Raw genomic sequence first — 16,175 nt, 5'->3', positions numbered from 1 at the left:
ATAATGCACCCCATTTTGTATTGCAGCATTGTTAATTGTAATTTATTGGTGGCTTAAAATATATAGTGTTTAGGCTTAGGCTGATGTGTTAAGGTATTAGTAGCTCAAATAAAATCCAGTTAAAAGGCTAGGACACATGAATGTAAATGAATTGCCAGTGCAGACACCTGTGAGTGGTCACTGCTATGGCCATTACTTTTAATCTCCTCTATATGCAGTTCCGTACCGTGACAGCTATGGGCGATCTATAAGCCAGCCTTCTAGCCCGGACGCGTGGAGCACTTTCACCACTGCAACCACCGCCAGCCCGCTCTGCCTGCCACACTCCATCCTCAAGCCCAGCTGCAGCGAGAGAGACAGCGACTCTGACGGGGATGAGACACCCACATGCGGCTAGAGGTGACGGACAATCTGCGGGGACAGATTTGCGTCTATACTGTCTATACTGTCTATACTATAGGACTCTGCAAGCAAAATTAAGTGCATGGCTGGCGCACTGAGGTCCAGTTCTTAAGAAAAGTAGTTTCTGAAGAACTTTGAGAATGTTGATTTCCCTTATGAATGTCATGTTATCCTTCATTGCCAAGAATGTCCCGGTAAAGGACACAGCATTTCGTAAAACACTTTATTAAAAGGCCCAATGTAGCCGTTTTTACTTCAATATCAAATAATTTATGGGTAACTGTGATTGAAAATATCAAAATGGTCTAAAAGAAACAAATAGCTTCTTAGCAAGAGCAATGTTTCAAACAATAATTTTGCAAGGACTGTCTTGTAGAAAGACCTGAAAACTATCTGTTATTGGCAAATAGGTTTGGAACTCTCTTATTGGTATATTAACTAATTTACTGCCTGGTGAGGACAGACCGTAAACTACTGGGAGGCCAAAACTCAATCCCCAACCTGGACTCGGGTAAACTTAGTATATGTTTCGTATTGTAATTATTAATTTGTTTATATCCATCCATTTTGTATGATACCTTACAATTCGTATGGTATGTTACGAATTACAATTTGTTGTGTCTAACGTTAACTAGGTGGCTAATGCTAACGTTAGCTAGGTGGCTAATGTTAGCTAGGTTAGGGTTTAAGGTTGGGGTAGGGTCAGCTAACATGCTAAGTAGTTGGAAAGTAGCTCAAAAGTAGTTGCTAATGGGCTAAAAGTGTTCCGTGATGAGATTTGACCATGCAACATTTGGGTTGCTAGACGTTTGTGTTATACACTCACCCAGACCAACGACCCTACTTTCGTGTTTGCCTTAAGCAACCGGTCTTATGTTACATTTGGTATGGTTACATATCATACTAATTTGTGTGTCCCAGATTTACATTTACTATGTTAGGTCTAGTTTATGAAACCAGGCTGCCAACCCACCAAAACAGGCTGAAATTTCAGGTGGTCTTTTCAAATAGGTCGTACACTGAAATGGCCATATCATAAATTTCAACCTCATAGTTTGGAAATATACATAAAACACAGCTCATCACGTTTTTGACTGCACTGGGCCTTTAACTTCTGTTGTGACGGTTTTATAAGGCTAGATACACTACTCTCTCACTAATCCGCACACCACCGACCAGCCTATCAACATAATATACGCCTATTCGCAGCTCAGACCTGTAGACTGTTTAATGATAAACTATTGTAGCCGAATTAATTGCACCCAATAATTGTGTTTCTTTTGGGACAGGTCGTCCTTATTATATGAACAAGGTGTTTTCCAATAGGACTTTTTTTAACGCAATACATACGTAAATAATTTGCGTGAATGGTTTGTGATTACGAGAAGATAGCGCACGGCATAACCACAGCGGCACCAGCTCTTCCTAAACTCTTCAGCTTGGAACTCTCGCGGGGAGAAAATGACTTCCACAGGATAGGGAGAAAGGTGAGGTCTGAAAAGGACCAAATGACCGGAGGCAGGGAGGAAAGTGTCGTCGAAATACAATGCAGAGATATTCCGAGGGGACAGGACGCCCGCCTCTGCTGAACTCTTCAGCTTGGAACTCTCGCGAGGGGACATTGACTTCCACAGGAGAGGGAGAGCGATGAGTTCTGAAAAGGACCAAATGACCGGAGGCAGGGAGAAAAGTGTCGTCGAAATACAATGCAGAGATATTCCGAGGGGACAGGACGCCGTCTCCGTCAACTCAAAGCAGAAAGATGAGAAGAAGGAGGTCTTTACTAAGGTAGGCAGAGCACTGATGGCGGGTTTGATAGCAGATATGAGGAGCAAGATAATCAGCACCACAGACAGCGAACGCGAGAATGATGCGTAGCCATGCAACGATCTGCATTGAAAGGCGCATTCAATATACTGTATGTCAACAACGGATCTGATGTCGTATGCTTGTTTGTGCACAGCAATATAGCTGTAATTTGCTATAATAATATCGTAGGTGTATGCATGTAATGTACCTTCCCTGTAGCTCAGTTGGTAGAGCATGGTGTTTGTAACACCAGCGTTGTGGGTTCGATTCCCACGGGGGGCCAGCACAGAAAAAATGTATGATATGTATGAAATGTATGCATTCACTACTGTAAGTCGCTCTGGATAAGAGCGTCTGCTAAATGACTTAAATGTTAAATGTAATGCTATTTACTGTAGCTTATGCTATGTTGATAAAAAGGCAAAAGTAGGCTGTGCACCGGTGCCCAAACATTAAATTCAATGACCAGTGCCTGTAAACAAGCGCACACTTGTGTTTTGTTGACTGTATATGGGCCTACCTGTCAAAGGCAACGGAAGTTAATTATTACTAGATATGAACATGTCGTCATTATGTCGTAAAACAACCTCCGAAACGCGGTGTAGAATTCAGTAATTTAAATGGCCCAAATGCCGGCAGATGGCGATATTGAGTCGTACCTTGTCGTCCAAATGCATTGTATGTAACCGGCAATACGTTAGTATACCACGTCGACCTGTTTGTACCTAACAACATTCTCCATTCAGGCTGCATAGGCTTCGATTTCGTCCTTAACTTTATTTCATGTCGAGAAGACGGGAAAATGTGTACTTTCCCGGGTGCAGCCAACTTTAGAAAATGGCTTGGAGTGAACAAAAATATTTGTTTTAATGCTTATTTCCTGCAGTTCTACATATTGTCACATGGTTTAGGCCCATGACCAGGTTGGAATAAATAAATACAAGTCACAGGTCAGGTGTGTTCGGGATTCTTTTAAATTTGAGTTACTTTGAGATTATTTGGGCATGGAATTTAGAGTTTGCTAACTGGGGGACATTGAATTACAGTTTTTTGGTTAGAACATGCTAATATTAATGGTTGGTGGCAGTGGCTAACCATAGGATGTATTGCAGTCTCTCCTTTCCATAAGAAACCAGCATGTAAATAATGAATTCATTTGGGTGAACTTTCCCTCTAAAATAGGGCCATAGAAAATACTGCCTAAAGGTAAAGTGCATTCTGACCCCTTGACTTTACACATTTAATGTTAAAGTCTTAAAAATAAAAAACAGATACCTTATTTGCATAAGTATTCCTTTGCTATAAGACTCAATTGAGATCAGGTGCATCCTGTTTCCATTGATCATCCTTGAGATGTTTCTACAATTTGATTGGAGTCCACCTGTGGTAAATTCAATTGATTGGACATGATTTGGAAAGGCACACACCCGTCTTTATAAGGTCCCACAGTTGACAGTGCATGTCAGAGCAAAAACCAAGCCATGAGGTCGAAGGAATTGTCCATAGAGCTCCGAGACAGGATTGTGTTGAGGCACAGATGTGGGGAAGGGTTCCAAAACATTTCTGCATCATTGAAGGTCCCCAAGAACACAGTGGCCTCCATTATTCTTAAATGGAAGAAGTTTGGAACCACCAAGACTCTCATTAGAGCTGGCCGCCCGGCCAAACTGAGCAATCGGGGGAGAAGGACCTTGGTCAGGGAGGTGACTTTACACCTCCCTGACCAAGGCTTTTACACATTTCTCCACCAAGGCTTTTACACATTTCTCCACCAAGGCTTTTACACATTTCTCCAAAATGTGACTTTTCTGTCCAGCAGTTACTACGCCTGCCCTGAAATAGCTAGTCATAACAAGCTCACACAGTTCTCATCACCTCAGTCACACATTTAATTAACAGAGGATGGGTCAAATTGGGTCGTCGGTAAATACATTTTTAATTGCACAGACGGAGACCCCTGACAATTATGTCAGACCCGATCCAGATCCGAGACAAAACTCAGCATTTTGGATCCGGACGGGCTTGGGTCCCTGGGTTGGATCTCGGAATGTCAGATCTGGTGGACCCGTCAAGACCTCTACCACAGACACAAAGTCGAAATTGGCTATATCGTAAAAATTCCAGAAAAAATTGCTTTTTGATTTTAATTTAAGGTTAGGCATAAGGTTAGCATTTTGGTTAGGGCTAGGTTTAAAATCACATTTTAAGAACAGAAATTGTAGAAATAGGTCAGGGTTGATGACTGTGGCTATGATAATTAGTGACAACCAGGCACAACTCCGATATAAATCGTTTTTCCACAAAGTTGCTGGTATGTCACGTGTCCTGATTTCAGTATAATTCTAGCAACCTAATAATTCCTGAACTTCTGTTAGATCAAATAAGCTACCCGTAGCAAATAAGCCTTGACATTTTTTTGTTAACGAAATTCAACACTTTCTCATTGACCTTCATACAAATATTCCTTGCTTGGTGAGTGGGAAAAAAAGAAAGAACGGCACCTGCTGGAGAAGACAAATTTTGGGTCCAGGTATCCCTCTCGCTTCGCATATTCCTCTCTGACACAGCGCTGTATCGTTTTAGTAGAAACCAAGACTATTCTGAGGGCAGGTCTGCCAGTTTTGACTAACATAAATTACTTTTCATAGCAGGTGAGGAGAATTTACAGAGCAGGTTAGGAGAATTAACATGGCAAGTTAGTAGAATTAGGTTAAGATTAGGAAAAGGGTTCGAATTAGCTAAAATGCTAAGCTTTTCTATGACACGACTCAAACAGGTGGTGAAGGTAGGCAACATTACCACCTCTCCCTGCTTCCATCACTCAGACGTGGAACACTGGTCACTTTAATGTTTACGTACTGCTTTACTCATCTCATATGTATATACTATATTCTATTGTACTGTATTTTAGTCAATGCCACTCCGAAATTTCTCCTTATATTTATATATTTCTTAATTCCATTCTTTTACTTTTAGATGTGTGTATTGTTATGAATTGTTAGATACTACTGCACTGTTGGAGCTAGGAACACAAGCATTTCGATACACCTGCAATAACATCTGCTAAGTATGTGTATGTGACCAATACAATTTTATTTTATTTTGATTATAGGAGCATTACAAAAACTGTAACACTGGTCAATAGTTTCTGCCCAAGACCATCAGGCTGCTGAAAAGCCACCACTAGACAGCTACCTACTGCCCCCTCCATTGGCATTTACCCTGCCCCCACCCCTGCAATGGACAAACAAAAGTTTGGACACACCTACTCATTCAAGGGTTTTTCTTTATTTTTTACTATTTTCTACATTGTAGAATAATAGTGAAGACATCAAAACTATGAAATAACACATATAGAATCATGTAGTAAACAAAAAAGTGGTAAACAAATCAAAATAGTCACCCTTTGCCTTGATGACAGCTTTGCACACTCTTGGCTTTCTCTCAACTAGCTTCATGAGGTAGTCACCTGGAATGCATTTCAATTAACAGGTGTGCCTTGTTAAAAGTTAATTTGTGGAATTTCTTTCCTTAATGCATTTGAGCCAATCAGTTGTGTTGTGACAAGGTAGGGGTGGTATAAAGAAGATAGCACTTTATGGTAAAAGACCAAGTCCATTTGATGGCAAGAGCAGCTCAAATAAGCAAAGATAAATGACAGTCCATTACTTTACGACATGGTCAGTCAATACGGAACATTTCAAGAACTGAAAGTTTCTTCAAGTGCAGTCGCAAAAACCATCAAGCACTATGATGAAACTGGCTCTCATGAGGACCACCACAGGAAAGGGAGACCAGGAGTTACCTCTGCTGCAGAGGATAAGTTCAATAGAGTTACCAGCCTCAGGTTGCAGCCCAAATAAATGCTTCGCAGAGTTCAAGTAGCAGACACATCTCAACATCAACTGTTCAGAGGAGACTGTGTGAATCAGGTCTTTATGGTCAAATTGATGCAAAGAAACCATTACTAAAGGACACCAATAAGAAGATGAGACTTGCTTGGGCCAAGAAACACGAGCAATGGACATTTAGACCAGTGGAAATCAGAGTTCAAATTTGAGATTTTTGGTTCCAATCACTGTGTCTTTGTGAGACGCAGAGTAGGTGAACGGATGATCTCTGCATGTGTGGTTCCCACCGTGAAGGAGGAGGTGTGGGGGTGCTTTGCTGGTGACAATGATTTATTTTGAATTCAAGGCAGACTTAACCAGCATGGCTACCACAGCCTTCTGCAGCAATACACCATCCCATCTGGTTTGCGCTTAATGGGACTATCATTTGTTTTTCAACAGGACAATGACCCAACAAACCTCCAGGCGGTGTAAGGGCTATTTCACCAAGAAGGAGAGTGATGGAGTGCTGCATCAGATGACCTGGCCTCCACAATCACCCGACCTCAACCCAATTGAGATGGTTTGGGATGAGTTGGATGCTGAGTGAAGGGAAAGCAGCCAACAAGTGCTCAGAATATGTGGGAACTCCTTCAAGACTTGAATCGTTCCTCATGAAGCTGGTTGAGAGAATGCCAAGAATGTGCAAAGCTGTCATCAAGGCAAAGGATGGCTACTTTGAGGAATTTCAAATATTTGTTTAACACTTTTGTTTACTACATGATTCCATATGTGTTATTTCATAGTTGTGATGTCTTCATTATTATTCTACAATGTAGTAAATAATGAAAATCAAGAAAAACCCTTGAATGAGTAGGTTTGTCCAAACCTTTGACTGGTACTGTATGCATATACCAATATTTATATTTTAAATCATTGTTTCATTCACTTCTCTTTTTGGCCTGTACTGTTGGAGCTCATAGTTTACGAATAGCACTGTACTCTGCAAATACATCTAATCGAATATAAACATATCTAGCTACAACCAGGTCTGCCCCGAGTACAATCGTGGCCAAAAGTTTTGAGAATTACACAAATATAAATTTTCACCAACTCTGCTGCCTCAGTTTGTATGATGGCAATTTGCATATACCCCAGAATGTTATGAAGAGTGATCAGATGAATTGCAATTAATTGCAATGTCCCTCTTTGCCATGCAAATGAACTGAATCCCCCAAAAACATTTCCACTGCATTTCAGCCCTGCCACAAAAGGACCAGCTGACATGTCAGTGACTCTCTCGTTAACACAGGTGTGAGTGTTGATGAGGACAAGGCTGGAGATCACTCTGTCATGCTGATTGAGTTTGAATAACAGACTGGAAGCTTCAAAAGGAGGGTGGTGCTTGGAATCATTGTTCTTCCTCTGTCAATCATGGTTACCTGCAAGGAAACGCGTGCCGTCATCATTGCTTTGCACAAAAAGGGCTTCACAGGCAAGGATATTGCTGCCAGTAAGATTGCACCTAAATCAACCATTTATCGTATCATCAAGACCTTCAAGGAGAGCGGTTGAATTGTTGTGAAGAAGGCTTCAGGGCGCCCAAGAAAGTCCAGCAAGCACCAGGACCGTCTCCTAGTTGATTCAGCTGCGAGATTGGGGCACCACCAGTACAGAGCTTGCTCAGGAATGGCAGCAGGCAGGTGTGAGTGCATCTGCATGCACAGTGAGGCGACTACTTTTGGAGGATGGCCTGGTGTCAAGAAGGGCTGCAAAGAAGCCACTTCTCTCCAGGAAAAACATCAGAGAGACTGATATTCTGCAAAAGGTACAGAGTTTGGACTGCTGAGGACTGGGGTAAAGTCATTTTCTCTGATGAATCCCCTTTCCCGATTGTTTGGGGCATCCGGAAAAAAGCTTGTCCAGAGAAGACAAGGTGAGTGCTACCATCAGTCCTGTGCCATGCCAACAGTAAAGCATCCTGAGACCATTCATGTGTGGGGTTGCTTCTCAGCCAAGGGAGTGGGCTTACTCACAATTTTGCCTAAGAACACAGCCATGAATAAAGAATGGTACCAACGCATCCTCCGAGAGCAACTTCTCCCAACCATCCAGGAACAGTTTGGTGATGAACAATGCCTTTTCCAGCATGATGGAGCACCTTGACATAAGGCAAAAGTGATAACTAAGTGGCTCGGGGAACAAAACATCGATATTTTGGGTCCATGGCCAGGAAACTCCCCAGACCTTAATCCCATTGAGAACTTGTGGTCAATCCTCAAGAGGCGGGTGGACAAACAAAAACCCACAAATTCTGACAAACTCCATGCATTGATTATGCAAGAATGGGCTGCCATCAGTCAGGACGTGGCCCAGAAGTTAACTTCTTTGGGATAGGGGGCAGTATTTTCACGGCCGGATAAAAAAACATACCCAATTTAATCTGGTTACTACTCCTGCCCAGAAACTAGAATATGCATATAATTAGTAGATTTGGATAGAAAACACTCTAAAGTTTCTAAAACTGTTTGAATGGTGTCTGTGAGTATAACAGAACTCATATGGCAGGCAAAAACCTGAGAAGATTCCATGCAGGAAGTGCCCTGTCTGACAATTTGTTGTCCTTCTGTTGCATCTCTATCGAAATTACAGCATCTGAGCTGTTACGTGACACTTTCTAAGGCTTCCATTGGCTCTCTAAAGCCGCCAGAAAGTAGAATGGGGTGTCTGCTGTCTCTGCGCAAAGTATAGGAGCAGAGTTTGTAAGTGGTCAGCCTGGGGACAGTGAGACTGGAGATGCGCAGTCACGAGATCTCGCCATTTTTTCTTTCTCTCTTTGAATGAATACAACGTTGCCCGGTTGGAATATTATCGCTATTTTACGAGAAAAATAGCATAAAAATTGATTTTAAACAGCGTTTGACATGCTTCTAAGTACGGTAATGGAATATTTTGCTTTTTTTTGGTCACGAAATGCGCTCGCGCGTTACCCTTCGGATAGTGACCTGAACGCACGAACAAAACGGAGGTATTTGGATATAACTATGGATTATTTGGAACGAAAACAACATTTGTTGTTGAAGTAGACGTCCTGGGAGTGCATTCTGACGAAGAACAGCAAAGGTAATCCAATTTTTCTAAGAGTAATTCTGAGTTTAGGCTGCCCCGATATTGGCGGGTCTGAATAGCTAGCCTTGATGGCCGAGCTATGTACTCAGAGTATTGAAAAATGTGCTTTTGCAGTAAAGCTCTTTTAAAATCGGACATAGCAATTGCATAAAGGAGTTCTGTATCTATAATTCTTAAAATAATTGTTATGTATTTTGTCAACGTTTATCATGAGTAATTTAGTAAATTCACCGGAAGTTTTCGGTGGGTATGCTAGTTCTGAACATCACATGCTAATGTAAAAAGCTGTTTTTTGATATAAATATCTACTTGATTGAACAAAACATGCATGTATTGTATAACATAATGTCCTAGGAGTGTCATCTGATGAAGATCATCAAAGGTTAGTGCTGCATTTAGCTGTGGTTTGGGTTTATGTGACATATATGCTTGCTTGGAAAATGGCTGTGTGATTATTTGTGTCTATGTACTCTCCTAACATAATCTAATGTTTTGCTTTCGCTGTAAAGCATTTTTGAAATCGGACAATGTGGTTAGATTAACGAGAGTCTTATCTTTAAAATGGTGTAAAATAGTTGATTGTTTGAGAAAATTGAATTGTGGTATTTTAGTTGGTTTTGTATTTCTCGCCGTGCGATGCCATTGGCTGTTGGCTAGGGGTTCCGCTGGCAGAACGGGGTCCCGCTAGCGGAACGTCTGTCCTCAACAGGTTAATTGACTGCATGCCAGGGCGGATTGCAGAGGTCTTGAAAAAGAAGGGTCAACACTGCAAATATTGAATGTTTGCATCAACTTCAAGTCAATAGCCTTTGACACTTATGAAATGCTTGTAATTATACTTCAGTATTCCATAGTAACATCTGACAAACATATCTAAAGACACTGAAGCAGCAAACTTTGTGGAAATTAATATTTATGTAATTCTCAAAACTTTTGGCCACGGCGGTACAGTCTTGATTTACATGTATGCGACGCTGCTAACGCAGCAGACGTAAAAGAAACGGAACCCCTGTTCTGATAGTTTTAACCTGATTGGCTGATTGTGATACACAACATCCAGGATTAGTATTTAGCCACTATCATGGTGGTGGAAAATGGTGTGTCATAAGGAAAGTGCACATATTTTCCCATTTTTATTAATGGTTTATCACCATTAAGTTGAGGAAATCAAAGCCTATGCAGCCTAAATGTATATATATTTTTAAGTACGAACGATCCAACAGGGATACGAATGTATTGCCGACCTGCATACAATGCATTTGGATGGTAAGATGACACAACTCAATATCGCTGTCTGCCGGCCTTTGGGCTATGATAAAGAAGACATTCCAACTTTGCTCATGACCTTGAATGTCTTTGATGTCTTGGCAATTTTTGTGTAATTTCAACCCACTATTCTGTGTTTGTGCATTTATGTCCTTCTCGGTTCCAGGTAGTAATAAGGCGACTTCCACCCAACCTGTCCAAGGACCAGCTGGAAGAACAGCTCAGTCCTCTTCCATCCTATGACTACTTCGAGTTTTTCCCTGCTGATCAAAGGTGAATATTTAGAACATTTAATGCAATGATACCATGTGTTGGGACAGAGTGCCTACCAGGGGCAGATTGGGACCCCACACCGGCCCATTTCTTTCCTCGAGGCCCCCGCATAGAGGGTGTTCTTTAATGGAAGCCTCTCCAACAAAATCCAGGTAGAATCAGGAAATCCCAAGGGCAGCTGTCTAGGCCCCTTACTTTTTTCAATCTTTACTAACGATATGTCACTGGCTTTGAGTAGCTGCTGCCTTGGCAATGGGGATCCATAATAAATATAAAATACACCGGCCCATTTTTTTCCCCTTGAGGCCCCTGTCATTAACTGGCTAATTATCAAAAAACCCAAGTTAGACGTGCCCACTGGGCTAAAATGGACCAGCCCATCTGGCATTTGCCCGAAATGCCAGATTGACAGCACAGATCAGTGTTTTTCTCAGATTCATGCTGCATCGTGTGATGCCAACATCATGATATTGACATTCCCCACCTATCAAACAATTGACTTCACCTAACCTCTGCTATTGAAACCTATTCAGCTTGAGTGGATACATTCAAAATGATCTGTTCAAAACAAAGAAAGGACACTAGCACAGCCATCTAATTATTAGGCTACCATCTAAAAGCAGGGACTGGAGAAGAGAATGTCATCATCATGCCTATGGAGTCACCCTATTAAGCCCACACTCTAGATAGGCTGCTCTCGTGGAATGGGTTTCTAAGATAACCTGCTCATTTCCCGCAGCCTCTATCCACACCTGTTCTCCAGAGTTTACATTAACTTCAGAAACCCCGAAGACATCCTACTCTTCAGAGACCGCTTTGATGGCTATGTTTTCATTGATAACAAAGGTACCTTTTTCACGTAGACCTATAATACAAACGTCATGGGGCAGTTTCCCAGACACACCAGTCTAGTCCTGGACTAAAATGCATTTTTGAAGGAGATTCTCTATTGGGCTTGCTTTTTAGTACAGGACTAGGCTTAACCTGTGTCCTGGAAACCTCTCCTAAATATTTCTTATTACCAATGTGTTAGTGCTTAGTAGTTAGTGTTTACACAATGTTATAATGTTTTTCAGCACATGAAAGTAGGTAGTGGTATAGTGCTATATATACACTGAACAAAAATATAAACCCTGCATGCAACAATTTCAACAGCTTCCAGTGTATTCAAATTGCGCATTCAAATTGCCATTGATAAAATTGTGTTCATTGTCCATAGCTTATGCCTGCCCATACCATAACCCCACCGCTACCATGGTGCACTCTGTTCACAACATTGACATCAGCAAACCACTCGTCCACACGACGCCATCTGCCCGGTACAGTTGAAACCATGATATATCTGTGAAGAGCACACTACTCCAGTGTGCCAGTGGCCATCGAAGGTGAGCATTTGCCCACTGAAGTCGGTTATGACGCCGAACTGCAGTCAGGTCAAGACCCTGGTGACGACGACGAGCATTCAGATGAGCTTCCCTTAGACGGTTTCTGGCAGTTTGTGCAGAAATTCTTCGGTTGTGCAAACCCACAGTTTCATCAGCTGTCTGGGTGGCTGGTGACGTTTATGGTAGAGAAATTACCATTCAATTCTCTGACAACAGCTCTGGTGGACATTTCTTCAGTCAGCATGCCAATTGCACGCTCCATCAAAACTTGAGACGTGTGACAAAACTGCACATTGTCTCAAGCACAAGGTGCACCTGTGTAATGATCATGCTGTTTAATCAGCTTCTTGATATGCCACATCTGTCAGGTGGATGGATTATCTTGGCAAAGGAGAAATGCTCACAAACAGGGATGTAAACACATTTTTGCAAAACATTTGAGAGAAATAAGCTTTTTGTGTATGAACATTTATGGAATCTTTTATTTCAGCTCATAAAACATGGGACACTTTGCATGTTGCGTTGGTATTTTTGTTCAGTGTATAATTCAATAAATATGTTAGGCTATATGTTTTAACATCCCCAACGGTCAGTTTTCAGTGTTCTGTTGTGATGCTCCATGGGATTTTGTTTATGGTGCTAAGTGACAAACAATGATGTCTCTCTCTCTCTCGCTCTCTGTAGGTGTGTGTGCTCTAATCTTCATGAGACAAGAGGATTATCCTTCTACAGCCACAGGTGCCATGGTAATGGTTTGATCTGTGTCAGGTGTCTGTGTCTAATGATTATCTGTCTCTATGTCAATATTTGCTCAGGCCAGGAGTACCCGGCTGTGGTAGAGTTTGCCCCCTTTCAGAAAGTCTCCAAGAAGAAGCTCAAAAAGAAAGATTCCAAAGCTGGAAGCATTGAAGAAGGTAGGTGCTGGACTTGTCTCTAATCAGAAACTATCCAGACATACAGCTTGGATACCTGATTGTTTCTGCATTCATTGTCAAAACACATTGGGACAGACAGAGACTTGCACCCAAGCTTCCTTTTAAGTGTATAGTATATGTGTTTTCAGACCCCTCATTGTACTTCATGCATTGATTCAGCATCTGCTGAATAACACAAATATAAAATTTAGGCCGTGGATATGGATACAGAGTTTTCGCCCACGCCCCGCCCATCCGGAAATCTCTTTCTCAAAGCTAAGGATTCAGATCATGTTCTGCGCATGTGATATTTTACTCACAAATTCGTTTTTCTAACATAGCTGCTGCTCTCACACTCCTCCTTCCTTTACGTTTTGCTCTTTACTCACCTTCTGAACCTGTGACATGGTGAGGTTGGACTCAGGTGCAAAGAAGGGACCAGACAAGGAATCAGTGGTTAAGGATAAACGTAATACTTTACTGAGAAACAGTAACGGAAGGATCACAGTAACACTAGGAAAACAACAAACACTAAGTCTCAAACTCACTCAGGAGACAAACACACATGGAACACAATTCAAGCTTCAGCAAAGAACAACAGAAAACACCTCTTTTAACAGGGAAATCTCAATGAGTAAATGGGACACACCTGAGTGTCGTTAATGTCTCTAGGACAGTTTCTGCCACCCTCTGGTGACAAGTGGAACCATGACAGTACCCCCCTTCTAGAAGCAGCTCCAGCCGCGGAGCCAGGGCGACCACTAGGGAGTTGGTTAAAGTCCGGAACGAGTCCCAGATCCAGGATGTCCCGGGCAGGCACCCAAGCCGCTTCTCGGGCCGTAGCCCTCCCAATCCACCAGGTACTGCAGGGTGCCTTGGACCCAATGAGCCTCAAACAGACACCGGACAGTGTAGGCCGGGCCACCATCAATAAGTCGAGGGGGCGGAGGGGCAGGTGTGGGGGGAGAGAAGGGACTGTTCCTTACCAGCTTGAGACAGGAGACATGGAAGGATGGACAGACCCTCATAGACCTGGGAAGCTGGAGACGATAGGTGACCGGTTGATGCGACTCAGGATCTTGAATGGTCCTTTTTAGTGTAGAGCGAGCTTCTACGAGTGCACCCTAAAGGGAAGATCATGAGTGGACAGCCACACTTGTTGATCCGGTCGGAGGAGCCGAAGAGGCCTTCGGTGCCGGTTTTCCTGGTGTTGGGCAGATGAGCTAGGAGGATCGCTCTCTGATCCAGGTGCGGCGACATCGTCGAATGAACGCCTCGCCTGATGGCACCCCCGCTTCGGGCACCCCTGCTTCAGGCTCTTGTTCAGGAAATGGGGGGGGGGGGGGGGCGAACCTAAACCGACACGAGCGACGACAGTCCAGTTCGGTACTGTGTTGTGAGCATACTCCGCCCAGACGAGGAACTTGCTCCAGTTGTTGGCCTGGGTGAAGACAAAACAGCGGAGGAACTTCTCCAGCTCCTGGTTGGCCCGCTCCGTTTGCCCATTCGACTGTGGGTGGAACACTGAGGAGAGACTCACCAACACCCCCAACAGGGAGCAGAAGGCTTTCCAATACCGTGCAACGAACTGGGGCCCTCGATCCGAGACAATGACCTGGGAAATCCTTGTAGTCGAAAAAGACATGGGTAATCATGAGATTAGCGGTCTCCTTCGCCGAGGGCAACTTGGGTAAGGCAATGAAATGGGCTGCTTTGGGGAACCGATCAATGACCACCAGGATAGTGGTGAGCCCTTGGGATGGAGGTAACCCTGTGATAGTCTACGGACAGGTGGGACCAGGGCGGCTGGGGATGGGCAGAGGTTGGAGCAACCCAGCTGGTCGCTGTCGTGAGGACTTGCTTTGGGCACAGGTGAAACAGGCCACAACAAAGGATCTCACATCCTTAATCATGTTGCGCCACCAGAATTTCCGCCTCAGGAACTCCAGTGTCCGATTAACCCCTAGATGCCCAGTTAATTTAGAGGTGTGTCCCCATTGTAGCACTTGAGAACGGGCTAATTGCAGAACATAAAGTCTGTTAGTGGAACCCCCGCCGGGGTCAGGTTCTCAGGTCTGGGCTTGTTGTGCCGTGGTCTCTATACTCCATAACACGGGATCCACAATGCGGGAGCCGGGGATGATGGGCTCAGAGTCCCTAATTAGAGACATCATGTTGGCGGGACAGGGCATCTGTTTTCTGATTCTTGTATCCCGGGCGATAGGCTAGAGTGAAGTTGAACCTCCTAGCCTGGTGAGCGTTCAACCTCTTGGCTTCTTGAATGCAGACCAAGTTCTTATGGACTGTCCAGGTCACAAAAGGATGAGGTACCCCCTCCAAGCAGTGTCTCCAACCTTCAAGGACCCACTTGATTGCCAAGAGCTCCCGGTTGCCTACATCGTAGTTGCGTTCCGCTGGTGAGAACCGCTTGGAAAGAAAGGCACATGGGTGTATTCTCTTGTCCCCCTCGTTCCGCTGTGAATGCATGCCACTGCTCTGGTGTCTGAGGCGTCCACCTCTACCATGAAGGTATGAGTAGGATCAGGATGAACGAGGATGGGTCCGGAGGTGAAACGTCCCTTGAGCTCCATGAATGCTCTGGGGGTCCAGACAAAACAGGTCTGGGACTTGTGGGTTAGGACCGTGAGAGGCGCTGCCACCGCTCCAAAGTTCCATATAAAACGCCTGTAAAAATTGGCAAACCCGAGGAACCATTGGAGTTGTTTGAGTGAGGCGGGATGGGGACAGTCAGTGACCGCCCTCACCTTAACAGGGTCCATTTGGATACCGGCGGTAGAAATACTGTGGCCCAGGAAAGCGATAGATAGAACACTTCTCAAGCTTGACGTATTGTTAACTGTGCAGGAGCATCTCAGGACTTGGAGGAACTGCAGGATGTGTTCCGGAAGGGTCTTGGAGAAGATCAGGATGTCATCGAGGTAAACAAAGAAGAACCGATTCAACATATCCCTAAGAGTGTCATTGACCAATGCTTGGAAGACTGCCGGTGAGTTTGATAATCCGAATGGCATGACTAAATACTCAGTGACCACTAGGGGTATTAAAGACAGTTTTCCATTCATCGCCCTCCCTGATTCTCACCAGATTGTAAGCGTTGCGAGGTCCAGTTTGGTAAAGAATTCGGTGTTGAGGAGCCAATGAAACCT

At 43.6% G+C, this 16,175-nt stretch overlaps 1 protein-coding gene across 3 annotated transcripts in view; it reads left to right on the top strand.

Annotated features, from left to right (window-relative positions):
* Positions 1-1,340: 1,340 nt before the first annotated feature.
* Positions 1,341-16,175, top strand: part of upf3a (UPF3A regulator of nonsense mediated mRNA decay) — a 31,619-nt gene continuing 16,784 nt past the window's right edge. For 2 of the 3 annotated variants that reach the window (XM_029703642.1, XM_029703643.1), the window contains exons 1-4: positions 1,341-2,190; positions 10,603-10,709; positions 11,449-11,555; positions 12,910-13,008. In XM_029703642.1, the coding sequence (XP_029559502.1) occupies positions 2,050-2,190; positions 10,603-10,709; positions 11,449-11,555; positions 12,910-13,008 (454 nt within the window). In that variant the 5' untranslated portion in view covers positions 1,341-2,049. The remainder of the gene's footprint in view (positions 2,191-10,602; positions 10,710-11,448; positions 11,556-12,909; positions 13,009-16,175) is intronic. The other variant, XM_029703640.1, reaches the window with a different exon arrangement.

This window comes from Salmo trutta, chromosome 20, assembly GCF_901001165.1.
Source record: "Salmo trutta chromosome 20, fSalTru1.1, whole genome shotgun sequence".
Taxonomy (NCBI): Eukaryota; Metazoa; Chordata; class Actinopteri; order Salmoniformes; family Salmonidae; genus Salmo; species Salmo trutta.
The sequence above is the reverse complement of the archived record's forward strand: the minus strand, read 5'-3'. Positions and strand labels throughout refer to the sequence as shown.